At 43.3% G+C, this 26,683-nt stretch overlaps 1 protein-coding gene across 1 annotated transcript in view; it reads left to right on the top strand.

Moving 5' to 3' along the window:
- Window positions 1–26,683, top strand: part of dnah10 (dynein axonemal heavy chain 10) — a 278,366-nt gene that overhangs the window by 50,782 nt on the left and 200,901 nt on the right. The window contains exons 12-16 of the mRNA XM_059994530.1: window positions 1,186–1,356; window positions 6,829–7,005; window positions 16,675–16,848; window positions 20,590–20,756; window positions 25,157–25,308. Of these exons, the coding sequence (XP_059850513.1) occupies window positions 1,186–1,356; window positions 6,829–7,005; window positions 16,675–16,848; window positions 20,590–20,756; window positions 25,157–25,308 (841 nt within the window). The remainder of the gene's footprint in view (window positions 1–1,185; window positions 1,357–6,828; window positions 7,006–16,674; window positions 16,849–20,589; window positions 20,757–25,156; window positions 25,309–26,683) is intronic.

The following is a 26,683-nucleotide window of genomic DNA, read 5'->3' as shown; positions in this document are numbered from 1 at the left end:
ACAGAGGGGAAGAAGCTGAGTGTGTGCCTTCAGGCTTCTGTACCTCCTACCTGATGGTAACAGTGAGAAAAGGGCACGCCCTGGGTGCTGGAGGTCCTTAATAATGGACACTGCCTTTCTGAGACATTGCTCCCTAAAGATGTCCTGGGCAAAGTGAGTAGAGCTCAAAAATGGAAAAGTGCCATCATTGTCAGGATTACACTGCAGATCTTTCGGTAGCCGCTGGGACATCAAGGAACAGATATCAATTCAATTCAAGTTTAATTGCCATTTAACCATACACGAATTCCTGTGAATACAGCCAAATGAGACAGCATTATTCTGGGGCCAAGGTGCAAAACACTGTACCAAAAGGCACACACAGCACAAAGCACATATAAGGTAGCAAGCACATGTAAAATATCAGTGAAATACAGCCACACACAAAAAAAAGCCTAGATCCTGGGTCCATGTATGCTGTAGAAATCTGCAGTTGACCACTATACAGTTTGAATTCTGCTGAGCAAACACTGACTCCAGCCTGGACACAGTGACACACCACCCACTTTGGAATGCACCAACTCTGACACCCATGCCTGATGGCTCTGAGTAGGCAACACCATGGCTTGAGGCCCTGAGTCCATGAATGCTGCAGAAATCTGCAGTTGACCACAATACAGCTTGTGAATTTACAAGCAAACTAGGGAAAAGTGTGAAAAAAACAATAACATTGTTGTCATGGGGAACTTCAACTCCCCCAATATAGACTGGGGCCTACTTAGAGGTTTCAATGGGACAGAATCTGTTAGGTCCATTCAATAGTTTCTTAAATCAGTCCTAATCTTAGATAGTCCAAATAAAGGAGGCACCTCACAGGAGCTGGTGCTGGGAAATCAGTCTGGCCAGGTGACTGACCTTTCATCAGGACAACATTCAGGAAAGAACTCCTTAAATTAGAAAATAACTACTGACCTTGCAGGAGAGTACTAATTTGGGGCAGGGCAAATGGTGCAAGTATTAGGCATGAGCTAACTGGGAACACCTGCTCTTGGACACATCCATATCTGATATATGGAGAGTGAAAGGCCCACTGTACTGGACAGTACAGGTCACTGTTAGTCACACTTCACATTGGATATCCTGATCCACAGTTTGTCTACTCAATAATTCTTTCCCACTTAATTACATAAATATTGTTTCTTGCAGATCATTGAAGGGGAAGCAAAGAACTTTATCGATGAGTCGTTCAAGAATCTCCGCTCTGCAGAAGCAGCTTTTGACATGCTCGTGAGATTTCGACACATCCGCTCCCGTGAAGCTGTCAACAAGCAAATGATGAGGAAATTCAATGACATTTTGACACAGTACTGTAAAGAGGTACTGAGGATTTGTTCTTTCCCTGATGTCACAGTAAATTTTTTCATTTATTTCCATCCACCGTGTTCTTCTACACTTGCCCATTAAGACCCCTTCATTCTCCCACTACCCAGTTACACAGGGAGTAAATTACAGTGACCAGTGAGCCAACTAACCTACAGTCTCAGGGAGAGCCTGAAATTTTACACCAGGGGTTCCCAGTCTAGGGTCCATGGACCCCTCGGTTAATGATAGGAGTCCATGACATAAAAAAAGTTGGGAACCTCTGCTCGACACAGATGGTACTGGAGGTCGACATTGAACACAGTCACTGGAGCTGCACCCTCTTTGGATAATATTAGTTCTATGCTTCCAACAAATTTGGCTAATCCACCCCTTAAACTCTGTCCATGTCCACATTCTTCCTCACCTTGACTATTCCTTCATTGTGCTGACCTCCGTCCCTCTCAGTCATGAAATCAAGCTCGTCCAATACTTCATCTTCCAATACTTCCAATACTTGAATAGTCGTCCAATACTTGATCTGCGCCATTCGGTCCCCCACCACACCCATTCATTGTTTCATTCACCTTACACCACGCCATCTCCCACAGCCCCACCCTGCACTGTTCACATCCATTCATCTCACACCACCCCACCTCCTACCTCCTCATCCCCACTGTTCACATCCATTCATCTCACACCACCCACCACCTCTCCTCTTGAGTTCACTGATTCACAGCCCTCCGTGAAAGAAAATGTTAATTCATTTCAAATCCCTTCACAAGGCCTCTCTCCTTCTCTGTAGCATCCTTTAAACACTGCAACCCCTGTCAGAGTTTAATAACTCCTCCACTGGTGGCTGTGTCTTCGGCTGGCAGGCTCTTTGCTTTGGAATTCAAATCTCTGCTGTTCTTTCAACCTTTCAAGCCAGTTTTTAAAGATTTCTTCTATCCTAATATCTCACAGTCATAGTCATGGAGTAATATAGTATGGAAATGGTCCCTTTGCTCAACTGATCCATGCTGAGCCCCAAACTAACAAGTGCCAGTGATATTAAACCTGATTCTGAGCATTCTTCCTGCTAGTTCAGCCTATAAGCTTCCAAGCCCTTCCCCTCCATGTACCTGTCCAATTGTCTCTTAAATGTTACAGTTGTACCCATCTTGACCACATCTTTGGCAACTTATTCCAGGTACTCACCACCTTCATATAAAGCAGTTATCTCTCAGGTCTCTTTTAAATCTCTCCCCTCTTATCTTGTATCCATGCCCACTAGTTTTGGACTCCCCAACCCTGGGGGAAAGACTATGACCATCTATCTATACCCCCATGATTTTATGAACTTCCATGAGGTCACCTCTCATTCTCCTATACTCCTGGGAGTAAAGATCCAGACTGGCCAATCTCTTGCTATAACTCAGTCCCCCCAGTCTAGGTAGAATCCTCTTAAATCTCTTCTGCTCCCTATCCAGCATGATAATGTCTTTCCTATTACAGGGTGACCTGTTTCACTGGCAACCACCTAATTTAGTGCGTCAGCAGATTTACTAATCATGCCATGTACATTCATATCTAGATCATTTACATAAATAGTGAATAGTAGAGGTTCCAGTATTGACTCCTTGGCATCCCACTGGTCAAAGGGCTCCAATTGGAGAAACAACATTCAGCTTTCATCCTCTATTTCCTATCATTGGGCAAATTCTGAATCCACCTCAATAATTCCTCATATCCTAGGTTTGTTTGCTAGTGTGGTACAGGGCGGGGGAGTGGGGGGGGGTGTTGTTCAAATTTGAGTTGCATAGGCATGGGAACTAGATACCTGAACAGGTAGTGAGATGGTTGTGTAGAAAGATGCTGTCAAGCCTACGTACAAATTCAGGAATCAAAAGGTAGAGCATGGTGGGACTAATGTTTAATTTCAATGCAAGAAGTATTGTAGGAAAGGCAGATAAGTTTATGAATTATGACATTGTAGCCATTAGTGAGACTTGGTGGCAGTGACTGGAGTGAGGCTCAGGAGGACCAGTCTGAGGAGGCAGAAAAGGGCAGCTTTTGGCTGTGGCTGAGGTGGAAGGTCAGAAATTGGGGAACTGAATAACCCCATTGGAAGCTGCAGGGGTTGGCAGGGAGATGTCTCTGCCACTGCTCCTCCAACAGGAGGTGAAATAGGGCTAAGGGAGTGAAACATCAATGATGGTGGTCCTTGGCCATTGACCCTCCAGCTGACCTAAGGGAACTGTTGGAGGTGCAGCATCTTCCTGCAAATCTCATTGGTTGCAGGAGGGGGAGGACTGGCAACTCAATGTTCCAGTACTCTGTTGTTTTAAATGTGATAGAGCAGGAAAAGTGGCATTACCAGTCAGTGAAAATATCATGGTAGCTCTCAGACAGGATGGACTGGAGAGCTTGTCTAGTGAGCCTTTATAGGTAGAACTGAGGAATAAGAAAGGTATGACCAGATTAATGGAATTATATTATAGACCACCAACAGTCCGTAGAATTTAGAAGAGCAAATTTGTGGAGAGATTGCAAACTGTTGCAAGAAACATAAGGTTGTGATAGTAAGTGATTCTAACTTTCCACATATTGGCTGAGAATCTCATATTGTAAAAAGGTTGGATGGGAAAGTGTTGGTCAAATCTGTTCAGGAAAGTTTCCTTAATCAGTACATAAATGTGTGTGTGTGTGTGTGTGTGTGTGTGTGTGTGTGTGTGTGTGTGTGTGTGTGTGTGTGTGTGTGTGTGTGTGTGTGTGTGTGTGTGTGTGTAGGTAATTATGGAAAAAGATGGGGTCTGGTCCTTAGTTGAGATTCTAATTTGGAGCAAGGCAGATTTTGATGGTATCAGAAAGAATCTGGCAAGTGTGGGCTCTTTTCTGGAAAACATGTAATTGGTAAGTGAGAGTACAGAATTTGTATGTTCCTGTCAGAATAAAAAGCAAGGATAACAGGTTTAGGGAAGCTTGGTTTTCCAGAGATACTGTGATCCTGGTCAAGATAAAGTAGGTAGTGCATAGTAGGTATAGGCAGGTAGGAACAAGTGAGGTACTTGTAGTCCTCCATTAGTCTTGATAGACCATGGATTTGCGCTTTGAAAAGTTTGCTCCTTGTTGCTGTAGCAGACAAGGTGAAGGAAAATCTGGTGGGATTCTACAAATATATTAAGAACAAAAGGGGCAAAATTAGTCCTCTGGAAAACCAGAGTTGTCACTGGGATCTGATGGTATCCCCTGACCAGGTCGATTTTCGAGAAGATGGTCACTCTGTGCAGGTTTGCCTTGAAGCCCTGGGTGTGGGGTATCTGTTGGTGGTAGTGGCGTCGTTGAACCTTCTGTAGTCTCTGCAGGGCCTTCATCCTCCTGCGGACTTGGGCACCATGTACAGTGGGAATGCCCACAGGTTATCTGAGCGGTGTACGATTCCCATCTCTTCCTTCTTACGGAACTCCTCCTTGGTGAAGTGGATCTTGTCGGGTGGGAGCCTGCAAGCTCGGGCCTGCAGCAGCGGTCCTTGAGTGGGGATGTGGTGCTGCACGCTGTGCTTGGGGTTGTCCATAGAGAACCGCAGGGTGACTATGGAGGGGAATTCTGTGAACACCCTGGTGAATTCGTTACCCGAGAGGGTCACGGAATCCAGGTGGATGGCCAGTAGCTTGGCTTCTCCGAGCTGGGAAGTCTGGAACGTCTCGGCATGGACCAAATGCTGGCCTTTTAGGTCGACCAGGAGGCAGTTGGCTCGTAGGAAATCTGCCCCTAGTAGTGGCTGTGACACTGCTGCCAAAGTGAAGGTCCAAGTGAAGCGGCTGGACCTGAAATGCAGTGAGATAGTTTGTGGGCCATACGTCAGAATACTGGTGCCATTTGCAGTGGTGAGTTTGGGGGCCTGGGACCGCGTTACGAGTGCCCATGTTTGGGTGGGGGGAGTACGGTGACTTTGGCCCCAGTGTCTACCAGGAAGCGCCAGCTGGAGTGTCGGTCCCAGAGGTACAGGAGGCTGTCTCGGTGGCCAGCTGTTGTAGCCATTAGTGATGCTGGCCCCGGCGTTTCCCAGAAAAGCACATGGTGGACGGCAGTGGTGTGCGCCTGAGCCCCATCTTTGGTGATAAAAACACCATTGTTCCGAACTTTCGTCTTTTCCCCCGTGGGTCTCAACAGCTTCAGTTGCAGGGCCTGGGCTTTGGGATGCGCAATCGTGGCTAGGCCAATGGAGGCTGCTGCACGTTGCTTGCTCTGCCAAAGGATGTCTGCTTTAGCTGCGACCCTACGTGGGTCGCTGAAATCCTTACTCACGAGGAGGAGGCAAACGTCCTCTGGCATTTGCTCGAGGAACAACTGTTCAAATAAAAGGCATGGCTTATGGCCGTCCATGAGCGCTGGCATATCGTTCAGGAGCCGCGTGGCCTGCTCGTGGCGGGAGAGTTGGTACTCAGGTATGGATCAGGAGCACTTTAAGCTTAGTGTACCTGTCCTCCGTTGGTGGCTGGTGTAGGAAGTTGATGATCTGGCCTGCATCCCCTGGTCGAGCGTGCTGACCACGCAGTAGTACCGCGCAGCGTTGGTTGTAATGTCTCTGATATTGAACTGGGCCTCAGCCTGCTCGAACCAACTGTGGGGCTGAGTGGCCCAGAAAGTCGGGAGCTTCAGAGAGATCGCGCTGTGCGAGTTGCTCGAACTCATGGCTGATCGCTGAGTCACCGGCTTCAGATGCCATCTGGAATGTCAGGGTCACCAATGTAGTCACACACACCGCGCTACTAAAGAAACAATTGGAGGCAGAGAGAGCTGAACTCAGAATGACTTTACTGATTCAAAATCGTGGGCTTAAATCTCCCCTCCCATGGGCCCCTGTGACCTGCGGGGTGGACGTGATGTCAGACAGTCCCCGGAAGGTCTGCCCCGAGCAGGTAGTTCCAAATGCGCTACCGTGTGTCTGCCCGCGGCTCCTGATGGCGGTTCGAGTCCCGCATGTGCGGGCTGCCACAACAGCATAACGGTAAAGGTGTTAACCAGGGCACTACATAAGTAACTTTTCCACTCCAGGGGTGGTCCCATTAACATCCCAGTAATAGGACTACCCTTTTGCCATTTGATTACCTGCTGACCCTACTACTAGCATTTATTGATTCATGTACAAGAAAACAATCTCCTTCTACATTGCAGCATTCTGTCATCTCCATTTAAATAGTGGCCTGCTTTTCTAAATCCCAGTATACTTCTGCCAAGACTTGCTCTACCCTTTGCAGGCTCTTTGTGGTCTCCTCTAAAGCAGCAAATCTGTCTCCAGTGCAGGTACAGTAGTTCCTTTCTAACTCATTTATGTGGTTTGTAAATAGTTGAGGTCTTGATATTGGTCCATGTTGTACCCTGCTGGTGATTGGTTGGCAGTTTGAAAATGACCCTGATTCTCAATTATTTTCTTCTATGGCCAAACCTCTGTCAATGCTAATATTCTCATGTTCAGTGTCTTTGATAGATGACTTGTTTTTACAGGTTGATATTATGAACAGCCTGTTCACCAATAATGCAAATAATCCTCCCGTGACCAAGAATCAACCTCCTGTTTCTGGAGCCATTCACTGGGAACGTTCCCTCTTTCACCGAATTAAACACGTCATCGTTCACTTTCAAGACATGCCTGAGATGCTGGCAAGTGAACAGGGGAAAGCAGTAAGTATTTTGGACTTCAGTCTTTGGATATTAATCATTAGGTGCATGGGTCAACAAAGGCAGATGTTTTCCTACTGGAAGGCAATTACGTTAAGATATCGATGCTGCAAGTTTAATTGAGTAAAATATTGTGACATAAATTTTAATAGTTTAGATATCTTAAACAGATGGCAAAGTGACACAGCAAAGGTTTATTGATTATTAATCATATCACTATTAATTATTACAATGTTATTCTTACATTTACACATTTTCTCACAATATGGAGGCAAATTGATTTATAGAGTCATAGAAAAGTACAGCACAGAAATGGGTCCTGCGGCTCATCTAATCCATGCCAAATTATTTAAAATATCTGCTCCCATCCACCTCACTGGGACCCTATACCTCTATATCCGTACCATCCAAGTACCCATGGAAAGTTATCTTAAATGGTGAAATTGAGCTTTCCTACACCACTTGCACTGACAGCTCATTCCACCGTCTCACCACCCTCTGGGTGAAGAAGTTTTTCCTCATGTTTCTCTTAAACTTTCCACCTTTCACCCTTAACCCATGACCTCTAGTTGTAGTCCCACCCATCAGTGGAAAAGTCTGTTTGCTTTTACCCCACCTATACCCCTCATAATTTTGTATACCTCTATCAAATCTCTCCTTAATCTTTTCTGTTCAAAGGAATAAAGTCAAACCATTAACTTACAGAGAAACAGATTCATGGAACAATTACTATGCAGAAGGTGCTCATTTAACCTAGTGTGTCTCTGCCAACTCACTCCCTTCAACACCCTTTGAAAATTTCCTCTTGAAGGCTGTGATGAAATCTGCCTCCACTACACCTGAAGGCAGTCCATTCTGGATTCCAAACACATGCTGTGTTTAAATATTTTTCCTTATGGCACTTTTAATTCTCTTCCCTTTTTAAACCCATAACATCTAATTGTCCAACCACCCATCATTGGAACCATCATCCACAATCCACCTTGTTCAAATCTCTCACCAAGGTTCAGTGGCACCTTTGAAACTATCACTGCTACCGTTAAGGCAGCAGGAGAATGGATATACTAGCTCCTGCATGTTTCTTTCAGTCACACCATCTGACTTGGAACTGTACTCAGCTAGTTGTGTGATTGCACCAGAGAGGGTGTTGAGAAGGTCCACCAGAATATAGAGAATAAAGGACTTTGATTATGGAGAAAGATTGGATCAGCTAGGCTTGTTTTCCCTGGAGCAGCGGAGTTTGAGGAGTAATCTAATAAAGTGGTTGAGGTGGGTACAATTGCAGCATTTAAGAGTCATTTGGGAGCTACATGGTTTGAATGGCTTAGTGGCTTATGGGCCGATCATGGTGATTGGGACTAGCAGCGGTGATGCTGTGGTTGGTATAGAGTAGTTGGGCCGAAGATCCTTTATGTTTGAGGTGTATAAAGTCATAAAAGGTATAGCTGGATAGATTGGCTCTCTGTCCTTTGCCTATGGATCGCCTATCCCAACAAAGGGAAGTGACCAGTCACTTCCTGCACCTACTGATCTATATGCATTGTTTTGATTGACGAGTCATAGCTGGATTGTGGCACTGCCTGTTACTCATGGGCACTTTTCCTGTGTGTGACTGGCAGGCAGAGACCACCTTAGAAAGGAATTACTTGAGTTAAATCTAATCCTGCTTTTGTTTAGAATGCTCATCTAACTTGTCAAAAGAGCTTTTACCAGCGGCCAATTCAGACAGCGGAAGTTCTGAGAGGAGAGGACTTAAGTCAGGTCTGCTACTCGAGTACAAAAGGCAACAACGAGTTGGTACAGCAAAAGCCAACTTTGACAGGTGGCCAATCCAGACATTAGAAGTTTTCAGAGGAGGGGACTTCAATCAGGACCATTGCCTGAGTACCAAAGGTAGCAGTAGATCAGTACAGTGATAAAGAGCTTTGACCAGCGACCAAACAGCATTTGTGATTGATTAGCTGGAGCAAATTAAAGGAAGGCAGAGGCAAAAGCAGTGACTGTTGTCTGTGGACAGAGGCAAAGTGGTGACCTTGAGGCTTCTGTGAAGATAGACTTCAGTCACAGACAGAGAAGAAAAGAAAAGTACAAGCTTAAGTTTCTCTCCCCCTTCTTTATATCTGCTCAGCTAGGGTAGTAGAGATGCCAGGCAGGAGAGTTTTATGCTAGTCTTGGGGAATGTGGGAAGACAGGGAGACTGCCAGTGTCCCTGACACCTAAAACTATGAGACTACATCTGGCTGCAGCTTCTAACGATCCGCAGCCAAAGTTAGGAACTGAAAGGAGTCAAAAGAGCATGTGTGACTAGAGTCCTGAGCTGCATGTATTTCAATGCAAGAAGTATCGTAGGAAAGGCACAGGCATCGTAGTGCTGAAGATGAGGTGGCTGGTTTACAAACGGAGGGAATGTGTAGTGAGGAGAGGCTGTTGAAGGGCAAAATTACAGTGAATAGGATGAGTTACAACGTCAAAGGCCAACAAAATCGAAAAGGATGAATACAGGACTGAAGGTGTTATCTCTGAATGTGCGCAGTATACGGAATAAGGTAAATGAACTTGCAGCACAGTTACAGATTGGCAGGGATGATGTTGTAGGCATCACTGACTCATGGCTGAAAGATTGTAGCTGGGAGCTTAATGTCCAAGGATACACATTGTATCGAAAGAACAGACAGGAAGGCATAGGGTGTGAAGTTGCTCTGTTGGTAAAAAATGTAATTAAATCATTAGAAAGAGGCGACATAGGGTCAGAAGGTGCTGAATCTTTGTGGATAGAGCTAAGGAACTGCAAGGATAAAAAGACCCTGATGGGAGTTATATACAGGCCCCCAAACGGTAGTAAGGATGCGGCTTACAAATTACAATGGGAGGTAGAAAATACATGCCAAAAGGACAGTTACAATAATCATGGGGGACTTCAATATGCAGGCAGATTGGGAAAATCAGGTTGGTGCTTCATTACGGGGGGCGGGGGGGGGGTGGAATTTCTAGAGTACCTATGAAATGGCTTTTTAGAGCAGCTCGTGGTTGAGGGGATCAGCTATTCTGGGTTGGTGTTGTGCAATGAAACAGAATTAATTAGAGAGCTTAAGGTAAAAGAACCCTTGGAGAAAGTGCTCATAATATGATCGAATTCACCCTGAAATTTGAGAAGGAGATGCTAAAGTCAGGTGTATCAGTATTACAGTAGAGTAAAGGGAATTACAGAGGCATGAGAGAGGTGTTGGCCAGAATTGATTGGAAAAGACACTGGCAGGGATGATGGAATTACCGTATATTCTGGAGTATAAAATGACCCCTCATCTTCAAGGTTAAAAAAGTGACTTTTTCATGTTACCTTTGTATAAGCCGGCCCCTTTTGTCGAGGTTCTTGATTTAACCAGAAAGGATCACAAGATCTCACATGCCGGTACTCAGCTTTGCTGGATTCAGAACTGGGAAATTTTGTGAACCAATACCTGCTAAGAAAACAAGCCTACACATTGTAGAGCATTATAAGCGAATTCTTAATAAATAAATCAGGGAGGGAAATTTTGGATTAGGTCTCCAATGGTAAAGAATCCTCAGAATTGTAATCCCCGTGAAACCATTTAGCGTTCATCATAATCTCGTTAAAAAATAACACGGGGTGGTGGGATCAGTATGTCTACTCAGTATTGAGTTTGCGACCGCCATGTACAAAAGATTAAAACAATTGCGATATGATGCTGGCTTCAAGCTGAAGGTTGTTGATTTTGCTAAAGGAACGAATAATTCTGCAGCTGCTAAGAAGTTTAGTATAAACAAGAAACAAGGGAGAGACTGGAGAAAGGCAGAGGACACACTGAGGGAAATGCCAGAGACAAAATGTGCAAACTGTGGGAAAACATGCCAGTGGCCAGAACTGGAAGAAAACGTTTTAGAGTGGGTGAATCACCAGTGATCATCCGGATAAGTTGTTACCAGAGAAATCATTCGAGGTCAAGCATTGAAATGGGCCGGAAAACACCATGAGGTCAGCAAAAATTTCAAAGCTACATGAAGTTGGTGCACTCGATTTATGAACAGACGTGATCTTGTGTTGAGACAAAAAACAAAGATTGCTCAGAAAATTCCCGCAGGGTGTTGTTGTTTACGTTCAAGAACGCTGCTGGATGGACGAAGCTGGTTGCTTGAAGTGGGTTAAAGAGGTGTGGCATCAACGTCCCGAAGGTTTCAGGAAAGAAAAGTCGCTACTTGTCTGGGATGTCTTTGAAGCACACTTGTCAGGTGAGACAAGAGCAGCATTGAAAGCTGAAAATACAGACATTACAGTCATCCCCAGTGATTTGATCTCTGTGCTCCAGCCACAAGATGTGAGTTTAAACAAATCATTCAAAGAATTCATGCGATGACAGTGGAATGAATTTGACTCAAAAACAGCCAATAAATACAACCTGTCTTCCGTGTATTCAGTTTTCCAAAGTTGGCACCCTCTGTATAAGCTGACTCCCTAATTTTAGGACCAAAATTTAGGGCCACATTCTCGGCTTATACACCAGAATTTACAGTAATGGAGATGGCACAGGATATATATATATATATTTATATCTCAAAGAGGAAGAATTATTCTAAAGGAAAGATGACACAACTGTAGCTAATAAGAGAAGTTAGTGCCAACATAAAAGCCAAAGAGAAGGCATATAATAGAGCAAAAATTAGTGGGAAGTTAGAGGATTGGGAACCTTCCAAAAACCAACAGAAGGCAACTAAGAAGGTAAAGATGGAATATGAAAGTAAACTAGCCAATAATATTAAAGAGGATACTAAAAATTTCTCAAGACACATAAAGTGTAAAAGAGAGACAAGAGTGCATATTGGAATACTGGAAAATGATAGTGGAGAGGTAGTAATGGGGGGACAAGGAAATGACGGATGAACTGAATTAGTATTTTGCATCAGTCTTCACTGTGGAAGACACTAGCAGTGTGGTGGAAATTCCAGGTGTTGGGGCATGAAATGTGTGAAGATACCACTATAGGAAGAAGGATTTTGGGAAACTGAGCGGTCTGAAGGTAGATAAGTACACCCCAGAGATCTAAAAGAGGTAGCTGAAGAGATTGTGGAGGCATTGGTAATGATCTTTCAAAAATCATTGCATTCTGGAATGGTTCTGGAAGACTGAAAAATGGCAGATGTCACTCCACTCGACAGGAAGGGAGAGAAGCAGAAGAAAGAAAATGATAGGCTATTTAGTCTGATTGTCATCTATATCAATGATCTGGAAGATAATCTGGTTAACTGGATCAGCAACTTTGCAGATGACTCCAAGGTTGAGGCTGTAGTAGACAGCAAAGAAGTCTGTCATGGTTTTCATTGGGATCTGAGCCAGCTGGAAAAATGGGCTGTTACACCTGAACTACAGGGGGACCAATATCCTTGCAGGAGGTTTGTTAGTGCTGTTGGGGGGGGGGGAGTGTGTTTAAATTAGATTTGCAGGGGGTTGGGAACCAGAGTGCCAGAGTAGATAGTAGAGCGGGGGTGAAAATAAATGATGTTGAAGTTTTATGCAAAGTCACAAATAGAATTGTGTGTGGTGGTAATAATTTTCTGAGGTGTGTCTATTTCAATGTGAGGAATATTGTGGGGAAGGCTGATGAGCTGAAGGCGTGGATTGAAATGTGGAATTATGACGTTGTAGCTATTAGTGAAACTTGGCTACAGGAAGGGCAGAACTGGCAGCTTAATGTTCCAGGGTTCCAATGTTCCAGATGTGATAGAGGCAGAGGGATGAAGGGTGATGGGCTGCCATTGCTAGTCAGGGAAAATGTTACAGCAGTGCTGAGGCAGAACAGATTAGAGGGCTTGTCTACCGAGGCCATATGGGTGGAGCTGAGAAACAGGAAAGGTATGACCACATTAAAGGGGTTACATTATAGACCACCCAATAGTCAGTGAGAACTGGAGGAACAAATCTGCAGAGAGATAGCAGACAACTGCAGGAAACAAAGTTGTGATAGTTGGGGATTTTAATTTTCCACATATTGATTGGGACTCCCATACTGTTAAAGGTCTAGACTGGTTAGAGTTTGTAAAATGTGTCCAGGAAAGTTTTCTAAATCAATGTATAGAGGTGCCAACTAGGGAGGATGCAATATTAGATCTTGTAGTTGGAAACGAGTTAGGACAGGTGATGGAAGTGTGTGTAGAGGAACACTTTGGTTCCAGTGATCATAATGCCATTAGTTTCAACTTGATCATGGATAAAGATAGATCTGGTCCTCGGGTTGAGGTTCTAAACTGGAAAAAGGCCAAATTTGAAGAAATGAGAAAGGATCTAAAAAGCGTGGATTGGGACAGGTTGCTCTCTGGCAAGGATGTAGTTGGTAAATGGGAGGCCTTCAAAGGAGAAATTTTTGAGAGTGAAGAATTTGTATGTTCCTGTCAGGATTAAAGGCAAAGTGAATAAGAATAAGGAACCTTGGTTTTTTGGGGATATTGGAACTCTGATAAAGAAGAAGAGAGAGATGACTGACATGTATAGGAAGCAGGGAGCAAATAAGGTACCTGAGGAGTATAAAAAGTGCAAAAAAATACTTAAGAAAGAAATCAGGAGAGCTAAAAGAAGATATGAGGTAGCTTTGGCAGTCAAGGTGAAGGATAATCCAAAGAGCTTCTACAGGTATGTTAAGAGCAAAAGGATAGTAAGGGATAAAATTGGCCCTCTTGAACATCAGAGTGGTCAGCTATGTATAGAAGCAAAAGAAATGGGGGAGATCTTAAATGGGTTTTTTGCATCTGTATTTACTAAGCAAACTAGCATGGAGTCAATGGAAATAAGGCAAACAAGTAGTGAGGTCATGGAACCTATACAGATTGAAGAGGAGGAGGTGCTTGCTATCTTGAGGCAAATCAGAGTAGATAAATCTCCAGGACCTGACAGGGTATTCCCTTGGACCTTGAAGGAGACTAGTGTTGAAATTGTAGGGGCCCTGGCAGATATATTTAAAATGTCGGTATCTACGGGTGAGGTGCCGGAGGATTGGAGGATAGCTCACGTTGTTCCGTGGTTTAAAAATGGCTCTAAAAGTAATCTGGGAAATTATAGGCTGGTAAATTTGATGTTGGTAGTAGGTAAATTATTGGAAGGAGTACTAAGAGATAGGATCTACAAGTATTTAAATAGACAGGGATTTATTAGGGAGAGTCAACATGGCTTTCTGCATGGTAGGTCATGTTTAACAAATTTATTAGAGTTTTTTGAGGAGGTTACCAGTAAAGTGGATGAAGGGAAGGCAGCGGATGTTGTCTACATGGACTTCAGTAAGGCCTTTGACGAGGTCCCGCATGGGAGGTTAGTTAGGAAGATTCAGTTGCTAGGTATTCATGGTGAGGTAGTAAATTGGATTAGACATTGGCTCAATGGGAGAAGTCAGAGAGTGGTGGTGGAAGATTGCTTCTCTGAGTGGAGGCCTGTGACTAGTGGTGTGCCACAGGGATCAGTGCTGGGTCCATTGTTATTTTTCATCTATATCAATGATCTGGATGATAATATGGTAAATTGGATCAGCAAATTTGCTGATGATACAAAGATTGGAGGTGTAGTGGACAGTGAGGAAGGTTTTTAAAGCTTGCAGAGGAATCTGGACCAGCTGGAAAAATAGGCTGAAAAATGGCAGATGGAGTTTAATGCAGACAAGTGTGAGGTATTGCACGTTGGAAAGACAAACCAAAGTAGAACATTCAAGGTAAATGGTAGGGCACTGAGGAGTGCAGAAGAACAGAGGGATCTAGGAATACAGATACAAAATTCCCTAAAAGAGGCGTCAAAGGTAGATAGGGTAGTAAAGGGAGCTTTTGGTACATTGGCCTTTATAAATCAGAGTATTGAGTATAAGAGTTGGAATGTTAATGTGAGGTTGGATAAGGCATTGGTGAGGCCAAATTTGGAGTATTGTGTGCAGTTTTGGTCACCTAATTACAGGAAGGATATTAATAAGGTTGAAAGAGTGCAAAGAAGGTTTACAAGGCTGTTGCTGGGACTTGAGAAACTGTTACAGAGAAAGGTTGAATAGGTTAGGACTTTATTCCCTGGAGTGTAGAAGAATGAGGGAAGACTTGATAGAGGTATATAAAATTATGATGGATATAGATAGAGTGAATGCAAGCAGGCTTTTTCCATTGAGGCTAGGGGAGAAAAAAACCAGAGGACATGGGTTAAGGTTGAAGGGGAGAAAGTTTAAAGGGAGCGTTAGGGGGAGCCTCTTCACACAGAGAGTGGTAGGAGTGTGGAATGAGCTGCCAGATGAAGTGGTGAATGTGGGCTCACTTTTAACATTTAAGAAAAACTTGGACAGGTACATGGATGAGAGGTGTATGGAGGGACATGGTCCAGGTGCAGGTCAGTGGGACTAGGCAGAAAAATGGTTTGGCACAGCCAAGAAGGGTCAAAAAGCCTGTTTCTGTTCTGTAATGTTCTATGGTTCTGTGGTTCTAAAAATGGTGGATGAAAATTTAATGCAGACGGGTGTGAGGTGTTGCACTTTGGTGAGACCAACCAGGATAGGTATTACATAGTGAATGGTAGGGCACTGAGGGGTGCAGTAGAACAGAGGTATCTGGAAATACAGGTCCATAATTAATTGAAAGTGGCATCACAGATAGATAGGGTCATAAGGAAAGCTTTTGGCACATTGGCCTTTCAAAATCAAAGATTTGAGAATTGGTGATGAGATCTTATATTGAAGTTGTATAGGACATTGATGGTGCCTAATATGGAGTATTGTGTGCAGTTTAGTTTACCTGTCAACAGGAAGGGTGTAAGTAAGGTTGAAAGACTACAGTGAAAATTTACAAGAATGTTGCCTGATCTGGAGGACCTGAGTTATGAGGAATGATTGAATTGGTTAGGAATCTATTTCTTGGAACATAGAAGATTAAGAGGAAATTTGATAGAGCTATACAAAATTATGAGGGATAAAGATAGGGTAAATGCAAGCATGCTTTTTCCACTGAGTTTGGATGGGACCGCAACCTGAGGCGATGAGTTAAGAGAAGTTTGGATAGGTACACTGATGGTAGAGGTATGGAGGTCTATGGTCCCAATGGAGGCTGATGTGAATAGGCAGTTTAAATGGTTTGGCACAGCTCAGATGGGCTGACGGGCCTGTTTCTGTGTTGTACCTTCCTGTAAGTTTATGACTCTGTGAAAGACTGGAGAGGCCTGGTGTGCTTTCCCTGGAGCAGAGGGGGTAAAGAGAGAGAGCACACAATTGGAGTATAAAAGACAATGCATGGTATAGATAGGGTAGACTGCAGGAAACCTTTCCCCATATTAGAGGTAAATGAAAAGGGAGGACATAAGGTGAAGAGACTTGGAGAGGTGATGAGGGGGACCTTCTTCACCCAGAGAACAGTGAATAGCTGGAGTGCTCTTCTTGGGAGTGGTTGAAACGGAGTCACTGGCACCACTTAAGTCTCAAGGTGAGCACAAGAGTAGCTTGTGCAGAGATCAACGTGGACCAAATGATGAGTATTGGGTTAATATGGATGGGTTCTCACTGGTTGGCATAGATGTGTTGGGCCAAATAACCCGTCTGAATTCTGTACAATTCTATGACTTATTTTATGCTTCCGTGACACCCCTGTAGTCTCCATTGTGTTTGTTGCAAGAAATATGAAGTGAATTCTAACATGAAATTATTTACTTTCTAGACCAAAGCAAAATACCTGGAGGTGGCAAAGAGAATGAAAGCCTATGAAGATAAATTGTACGAACACTGGCAAAGTGAGATAAATACAAAGTTGCATGTTCTATTGAAGCAAAGCCTGCTTGTCAGGATTAATACAACAGAGTCCAATTTAGCAAGTTTGGTTCACATCGATCCAGTAAGTTTGGAAAGTTGGTGTGTGTTTTTTTAATGATTAATATTAGAACATTTCCATTTTAAAAGAAATATTCACTTCCAAGATATTAGTATGACAACTAAGTTTTGCTGTGTAAGCACAATTTTCATTTCACTAGGATTGATTGGATTTTAATGAGGTCCTGACTGATTTGAAGAGATTGTCCCATGCTAAAATTGACTTTGAGCAGTTAAATTAGTTCCTAAATGGGAAGAAAACAGCCTGAAATAAAAATAGAAAATACTGGCAAGATTTAGTGGGACAGGCTGCATCTGTGGAAACAAATAGTTTTTATGGTTGCTAGGTATTTTAATTTACTTTCTAATTCCCTCTTTGACCTTGTTCTCTGTGGCCACAATCACACAATGTGATATGTAATGTGATATACAGTATCACACAATGAGATATGTAATGTGATATACAGTATCACACAATGAGATATGTAATGTGATATACAGTATCACACAATGATGTTCAGTGTTAGAGCCTTAAGAGTAATACAGCAGAGAAACAGCCCCGACTCATCCATGCTGATTGGCTGTCTATCTATGCAAATCCCATTTGGTTATATTAGGCCCAAATCCCTTCTTTCCTGTTGAAATGATGGAGGAACACCACCTCATCTATAATGCAGAATTCAAACTTCAGAGAGTTTGTTCCTGCTTTCTGTTTGTATCAGGATTGATCATTTGTTCTCACTATTCTTCTCCACTCTTTTTCTTCCCCATTTCCCTCACTGGTGTACTCTGGTCTATTCAGCAGTTCCCAAGAGACCAGACTGTACAGTATCAGCCATACCAGATTGTACAGTATCACCCAGACTGCACGATATCACTCGGACAAAACTGTACTGTATCACACGGACCAGATGGTACCACATCACCCAGACTGTACCGTATCACCCAGGCGAGACTGTACCATATCACCCAGACAAGACTGTGCCGTATCACCCAGGCGAGACTATGTCGTATCACCCAGGCGAGACTGTGCTGTATCACCCAGGCGAGACTGTACCGTATCACCCTGGTGAGACTGTACAGTAGCACCTAGACGAGACTGTACCGTACCACCCAGGCAAGACTGTACAGTATTACCCAGACGAAACTGTAACGTATCACCCAGACCAGCTGTACAATATCAACCAGGCAACACAGTATAGTATCACCCAGACCACAGACTGTACAGTACCACACAGACCACACTGTACAAGATCATACCCAGTCATACAGTTCCATGCAGACTGTGTGGTAACACCTAGACTACAGACAGTATAGTATCACCCAGACCAGACTACAATATTACACATTGTACAGTATCACCCAGACCACTGACTGTATAGTATCACCTGGACTGTACAGCATTAGCCAGATAAGACTGTACAGTATCAGGTATTGCCTTTGGCTTCTCCCATCTCCTCTACCATGTAAACCAACTCATTTTCCTTTCCCTTGGTTCTGATAAAAGGCCTTTGCTACTGTTAATGTTGACTGTTCCTCTTTCCATAGATTTAGCTTGACCTGCATTTATCCTGCATTTCTAATTTTAGCTCAAATGGAATTCAGGTCAGCACAAAGCTGAGCACTGAACTGGCATTTCTCAGACAGAAGACAAACAGGCTTGTGGGAAATGTCATATGCTTTGTTGTCCTTGGGTTAGAATTAATGCATTGGTTATAGAGAGAAAAGGAGCATAAATGCTGGGTTCTGAAATCCAGGACAGCACTGATTTGTCACTTTCTTCGGCCCTTTTCACGCACACTGTCGTTTAACAGCAGGCAAAGCTAGGGACAGTGGATGCTGGAACAGGGTCTCAAGCTGAAGTGAGTACCTAGAAGCTGCTTGACCCAGAGTTCCTGCTGCAGTTTGCTTTTTGCACCAAGTGAAGCTACCTGACTGTAGTTAATTATTGAGCATTGCCATTAATGTGGGATTGATTTTGCTCCTTGATGTCTGAGGCCTCCGTTGGTCAGGGTCAACCATGGAAGTTGCAGCCTAGATGTCTAGATATGCAAAGCCAGGGCAGTACAATATGGAGAGCAAGCTGTTGCTCATGTAACAAGCTCCCCCTCTCCACCAGCTAATGAACCCAGAGGAACAGAAGAGACCGATACAGGTTGGCACCAGTAGTGTCACAGAAGTTGCCAATCTATGTTGAACTCAATGTAGCACTGCCATAGGGATACCTGCTCTGGATTTTTCCCTTGGGATTTACTCCTGAAGTCTTCCCCATAAGTGGGTGTAGCCACAAGGCAGCAGAGGTTTGAGATCAGAGTTTTCCTTCTCCTAGATGAGCTGACGAGCCCCATCTGCCCACAGTGACTTGTTTTGAGGTGCCCCTTCTCCTGTCAGTAGAAATGTTTCTGTCGGGCTTAGTAGCTTAGCCACGTGTACTGTAAGGCCAGGTACTGGTCTTGGCTGTCAGAGGCTATTTGAAATGCACACCATTGGGTGCACTTAATAATTAATGGTAGCTTATCCCTATTACCACCCTGGCTATAACAACTTAAAGGAACCTTCATTGAGATACTGCCATGTGAATAGTTAAACTTCATTGGAGTATAGCTTTTAACTTTATGAAGGGAATGTAGATCTTCTGTTGACAACTTTCAGGGGTTCTTCATCAGCATTTACTGATTACTAATTTGAAATTAGGGTTATTCGAATTTGTAGAAGAATTTAGAAATGTGTGAAAATTGTTTCAATTTAGCTGGACAATAATTTTATTTGCTTCTGTTGAGGACATATACCATCAATCTCCACACTTACGAGCAAATCCATCCTGCTGAAAGGTCAAGACAGTTCCTGCCACAAAAGTAGGAATTTTGACATATAGTTTTCTCCTAGACAGTTTTGTCCTAGTAATCTACTCGCTTTTGAGGGAGGAACCTTATGATAGATTTACCCCAATGACCTTGTGATTAAAGTCTGAGGCCAAGTCTTTTCACTGGATTGGCACGGGCTGAGGGGAAATCTGATAGAGGTTTTTAAGATTATGGGAGGCATGGTACAGTAGGCAGGTGGTGGGGTGGAGATACATCTCTACCAAAGGAAGCATAAGGCACTCCTTCCCTCTGCTAGCCTGCAGGTCATCCTTGGGCAAGGCAGGGTCACATGAAGCCATGAAGCAGCTTCTAGATGATCATATGAGCAACTGATGCATATCACGAGTTCTGGTTATGCAACCACATCTTCAGATCTCTGAAGATGATTGATGATGACTGGGCTCAATAGTCTTGTAAGGACACCCTCCAGAAGGCAGCAATGGTAAACCACTTCTGTAGGAAAATTTGCCAAGAACCACCATGGTCATGGGACCATGATCACCTACATCATACAATGCGGCACATAATAATAGAGGAGAGAGACAATATCATTTCCCCAAGGCTGAAATGTCTAATACCGGACAGCATGCATTTATGGTGAGAGGGGATAGGTTCAAAGAGGTTGTGAGGGGAATGTTTTTTCACACAGAGTCTTGGATGTCTGGAATGCGTTGCTTGGTATGGTGGTAATGGAGATACATGAGAGGCTTTTGAGAGACATTTTGATAGGCACATGAATATGAGGAAGATGGAAGGAAATATAACATTGTGTAAGCAGAAGAGATTAGTTTTTGTTCAGCATAACATTGTGAGGCCAAGGGTCTGTTCCTGTACTGTACTGTTCTATGTTCTAAGCTTTCCATCTGCTGATATCTCATCTGTAGATTTGTTTTTCAATGCAGAATATGGCTGTTCAGGCTGAACTGCTTGATGTTAATTGTCAATATGAAGTGAATTTTGCCCCAGAACTGGAAGAAATTATCATGGAATCCAAGTACATGGAGCAGTTGGGATTTCAAATACCTCAGCTAGCCAGAAATGTGGCTCTACAAGAACAAAAGTTCCTCAGGTATGATGAATAAGATAACTAAATGTACAAGTCAATAGTTAAATTAAATAATTTTCAAATCTTTACAGTTGCTGTCTTTGATCATCTGAACTGTTTGGTCAATACAAATCTCTAGATGCTCTCAATGCCCTCCATAATTGAAGGGGCAAAGCTCTCCTTCCCGTAGATACAGAAAGAGGTTTCACACATGTATGTATTTGCATGTAGCATGGCTTTGTGCAGGGCAGGTCATGCCTTATGAACTTGACTAAGTTTTTTTGAGGAGCTGACAAAGGTGTTTGGATGTAAAGCACTCAATGTTCATGGATTTTATTAAAGCATTTGACAGTAGGCTGATTCAGAAGATAGAGATGCATGGTAAATTGCATCTTTAGATTCAGGACCAGCTTGCCCACAGCAGATAGAGTAGAGGTAGAAGACTGTTACTTTGGCTGGAGGTCTGTGATCAGTGGTATTCTGCAAGGATCAGTGATGGGATCTCTGTCATTATAACATATATCAATGATTTGGGGTGCAGGTGTAGATTAACAAGGTTGCAACTAACACTAAGATTGGTGGAGTTGTGGACAATGTAAAGGACTATCAAAGAATATAGCAGGAAATAGATCAGTTGCAGGTATGGACAGAGAAGTGACAGATGAAGTATAATCCAGGCAAGTATGAGGTGTTGCACTTTCAGAGATCAAATGAAAGAAGTATGCAGTTAATGGTATGTGTAGGCCTCCGTTAGTCTCGATAGACCATGGATTTATGCCTTGGTAAGTTTCCAAGGTGCAAGCCTGGGCAAGGTTTTATGGAAGACCGGCATTTGCCCAAGCTGCAAGTCTCCTCTCTCCACGCCACCGATGTTGTCCAAGGGAAGGGCATTAGGACCAATACAGCTTGGCACCGGTGCCATCATAGAGCAATGTGTGGTTAAGTGCCTTGCTCAAGGACACACATGCAGCCTCAGCCAAGGCTCGAATTAGCGACCTTCAGATCACTAGACAAGTGCCTTAACCACTTGGCCACGAGGCAATACAGTTAATACAGTTCTTATAATATTGAGATACAGAGGGATCTTGGGATTCAGGTCCAGATTTCACTGAAAGTGGCAACACAAGTAGATAAGATGGAAAAGAAAGTGTATGACATGCCTTCATTGGTAGGGGTGTTGAGTAAAGATTAAAAAGATTAAAGATTATATTTATTTGTCACATATACATTGAAGCATACAGTTTGAGAAACTATCTGCATCAAATCAAATCAGCAAGAGTTGTGCTGGGCAGCCCACAAGTTTTGACATGCTTCAGGCACCAATATAGCATGCCCAAATTCGCTAACCCTAACCTTATATTTTTGGAATGTGGGAGGAAAGTGGAGAGCCCGGAGGAAACCCACTTGGTCAAGGGGAGACCATACAAACTCCTTACAGACGACGGTGGGAATTGAACCTGCAATCTTACAGCTTGCACTGTGATAGTGTTACGCTAACCACTGCATGAAGTCATGCTCCATCTATATAAAATGTAGTCAGACTGTGCAGTTCCAGTTGCCCCATTATAGGAAGGATGTGGAGAGAATGCAGAAGAAGTTTGCCAGTATGCTGTTTCAACTAGAAGGTACGAGCTATTAGGAAACTTTGGGCTGATTAAGAAAATTTGCAAATTAAGAAAATTAAGAAAATTTGGGCTGTTCTCTCTAGAGAGTGGATATCGCACCACTGGAAAATGACACTGGAGTGATAGTAATGGAGGACAACGATATAGCGGACAAACGTAATAAGTATTTTGCATCAGTCTTCACTGTGGATGACATATTGTTAGGAAATCAGGAGCAGAAATGAGTGTAGTTGCTATTACTAAGAAGAAAGCTGAAAGTTCTGTAAGTAGATAAGTCACCTGGATCAGAAAGACTATGCCACAGGATTCTGATAGAGGTAGCTGAAGGGACTGTGGAGGTATTAGTAGTGATCTTGCCAGAATTACTATATTCTGGAATGGTTCCGGAGGACTGGAAAATTGTAAATGTCACTCCACTCTTTAAGAAAGGAGGGAGGCAGAAGAAAGGAAATTATAGGCCAGTTAGCCTGACTTCAGTAGTTGGAAAGATGTTGGAGCCTGTTACTAAGGGTGAGGTTTCAGCCTACTTGGAGGCTCATGACAAAATAAAAGAAAAATCAGCATGGTTTTCTTGCCTGAGGAAATCTTGCCTGACAAATCTGTTGGAATTCTGAGGAAATATCAGGCAGGGCAGACAAAGGATATTCAGCGGATGTTGTTTATTTAGATTTTCAGAAGGCTTTTACCAAGGTGGCACACATAAGGCTGCTTAACAAGATAAGTGCCATGGTTTTCCAAGAAAGATACTAGCGTGGATAGCAGATTGGCTGACTGGCAGAAGAGAAAAAGTAGGAATAAACGAGGCCTTTTCTAGTTGGCTGCTGGTGACTTGTGATTTTCCCACAAGGGTCTGTGTTGGCACTAATTCTTTTTATGTTATATGTCAAGGATTTGGATGACTGAATTGATGGCTTTTTGGTCGTTTGCGATGTTATGAAGATACATGGAGGAACAGGTACAGTTGAGGAAACAGTCAGCAGAAGGTTTTAGACAGATTAGGAGAATGGCAAAGAAGTAGCAGATGGAAAATGGTGTAGGGAAGTGTATGGTCATGTGCTTGTATTGTGAGCAGTTCTGAGCCCCATATCAAAGAAAAGGTGAATTGGCATTGCTGAGGATCCAGAGAAGATTCATGAGAATAATTCTGGGAATGAAAGGGTTAATGTATGAGGAGCATTTGATGGCTCTGGTCCTGTACTCACTGTAGTTTAGAAGAATGAGGAGTATGTCATCGAAACCTATTGAATATTAGAAGACCTAGTGGATATGGGGGGGGGGGGGCGGGAAGGAGGCTAGCTGGAAGGTGATGAGGGAAGTCGGGTGGTTGGGAAAGGTAAAGGGCTGGAGAAGAAGGTATTTGATAGGGAAGGAGAGTGAACTGTAGGAGAAAGTGAAGTAATAATGATTTTATTTATAATAGGTCAGGCATAATCAGGAAAGAGACACAGAATTAAACTTCCTGTTGATAACCTTTCATAGAACTTGACATTGTTTGAGGACTAAATATTAGCAAAGACACTGGGAAGAACCATACAGAACAGTAAAGTACAGTTACAGACCTTTTTGTCCCTGATGTCTTTGCCGAAAACCATGATGTCAAATTCAACTGAATTTCTTCGGTCTGTACATAGTACACATTCCTCCATATTCACGTATATATCTTGTATTTCTTTGAAATAGTTCTTTAGGATCTGCAGGCTAAGAGAGCAGATGGGGACACTATTGAATGAAAGATTTGATTTGTGCTAGTACAAATTAAGTTATGCAGGGTGACCTGGACAGGTTGGGTGAGTGGGCAGATGCTTGGCAGATACAGTTTAATGTGGATAAATGTGAGGTTGTCCTCTTTGGTGGCAAAAACAGGAAGGCAGATTACTATCTGAATGGTGTCAAGTTAGGAAAAGGGAAGTACAACGAGATCTAGGTGTCCTTGTTCATCAGTCACTGAAAGTAAGCATGCAGGTACAGCAGGCAATGAATAAGGCTAATGGCATGTTGGCCTTCATAACAATAGGAGTTGAGTATAGGAGCAAAGAGGTCCTTCTGCAGTTGTACAGGGCCCTGGTGAGACCACACCAGGAGTATTGTGTGCAGTTTTGGTTTCCAAATTTGAGGAAGGACATTCTTGCTATTGAGGGAGTGCAGTTTAAGTTCACGAGGTTAATTCCCAGGATGGCAGTACTGTCATATGTTGAAAGATTGGAGCGACTGGGTTTGTATACATTGGAATTTAGAAGGATGAGAGGGGATCTGATTGAAACACATAAGGTTATTAAGGGATTAGACATGCTAGAGGCAGGAAACATGTCCCCGATGTTGGGGGAGTCTAGAACCAGAGGCCACAGTTTAAGAATAAGGGATAGGCCATTTAGAACGGAGTTGAGGAAAAACTTTTTCACCCAGAGAGTTGTGGATCTGTGGAATGCTTTGCCTGAGAAGGCAGTGGAGGCCAATTCTCTGGATACTTTCAAGAAAGAGTTAGATAGAGCTCTTAAAGATAGCGGAGTCAAGGGATATGGGGAGGAAAGCAGGAATGGGGTACTGATCGTGGATGATCAGCCATAATCACAATGAATGGCAGTCCTGGCTTGAAGGGCCAAAGGGCCTACTCCTGCACCTATTGTCTATTGTCTACATCTCTTCCTGAATCTAGATCCATAAACTTGAGAGTTTGCTGTTGAGCATGAACCCAAACTCCAAGTCATGTTGCTGTCTGGTGCTCTTGCTGTCACCTGACTCAGGGGTCTTGTCCTTCTCTCCCGTGTTACTGGAATGCTCATTTGTTATGTTGGTGTCCAGGTACATCACTGGATTATGGAACATGCTGAATCGCTACCAAAAACTGATGGATTCGTTAAACACAGCAGAGATTAATCTTTTGATAGATCATATCCTGGAGCTCCAGCGAGTTATTCGCTCAGGTTATAGAAGATTGAACTGGAACTCATTAGGTAATAACAGATATTTTTATGGTTTGCTTTAATAATCACAGTTTTCATAAAACTGATAAACTACATGCCTTTCAAAATGCTTTCCAGTGGGAAACTATGACTGAAATTATTCCTACAGCTCTTTTATTTTCCACACAGTGAGTGGTGGGTGAATGAAGTGAGCTACTAGAGGCAGGTACAGTTAGCACATCTAAAAGACGTTTAGACAGATGCATAGATAGGGAATGTTTGGAGGGATTTGGACTAATTGCAGGCACTTGGGGACTTTTTAAAAATTTAGCAATATGACATATAGTAGGTGCTCCTGGCCCCTTGAGCCACGCTGCCCCAGCGACCCCTGCCAAGCCCTATTAACTCCGACCTAATCACAGGACAATTAACCCACCCAGTACATCTTTGGATGGTGGAAGAAAACCAGAGCACCCTGAAAAATCCACCCATACGGGGATTCCTTACAAGATGGCACCAGAATTGAACTCTGAACTCTGGAGTGCGCCTCGCTGTAATAGCTTTGCACTAACCACTATGCTGTCGTGGTTAGCTCAACTAGGTAGTTTAGTCAGCATTGAAGAGTTGGGCTGAAGGGCCTGTTCCCTTGCTGTGTGACTCTTGACTCCTGTTGTTTGAACACCATTGTTGCTGATTTTGTTTGAATTTTCTGTGTAATCCACTAGATTCTTAATGTGATGGAGTGATCTGTGACTGGAGTTGAAGATAGGTGGAGGGGCAGGTAATTTTAAGGGATTAGAGAGGCTACAGAAGACAGACACGTTAAGAGAATGGGCACAGAGCTGGCAGCTGGACTGAAGTGTCGGGAAGTGTATGGTCATGTACTTTGACAGAAGAAATGAAAGGGTAGACTATTTTCTAAATGGATAGAAAATACAAAACGCTGAGGAGCAAAGAAACTTGAGAGTCTTTGTGCAGGATTCCTTAAAGGTTAATTTGCAGGTTGAATCTGTGGTGAAGGAAGCAAATGCAATGTTAGCGTTCATTCAAGAGGACTAGAATATAGAAACAAGGATGTAATGTTGAGACTTTAAGAAGCACTAGTGAGGCCTCACTTGGAGTATTGTGAGCAGTTTTGGGCACCTTATATTAGAAAGAATGTGCTGAAACTGCAGAGGGTTTAAAGGAACTTCACGTAAATTATTCCAGGATTGAATGGCTTGTCATATGAAGAATGCTTGTTGGCTCTGGGCCTGTATTCACTGGAATTCAGAAGAATGAGGGGTGTGCACACGAGGAAATCTGCAGATGCTGGAAATTCAAACAACACACACAAAATGCTGGTGGAACACAACAGGCCAGGCAGCATCTATAAGGAGAAGCACTGTTGATGTTTCGGGCCAAGACCCTTCGTCAGAACTAACTG

This window comes from Hypanus sabinus, chromosome 18, assembly GCF_030144855.1.
Source record: "Hypanus sabinus isolate sHypSab1 chromosome 18, sHypSab1.hap1, whole genome shotgun sequence".
Classification (NCBI taxonomy): domain Eukaryota; kingdom Metazoa; phylum Chordata; class Chondrichthyes; order Myliobatiformes; family Dasyatidae; genus Hypanus; species Hypanus sabinus.
Note: the sequence above shows the minus strand (reverse complement) of the source record. Positions and strands in the feature narration are given on the sequence as shown.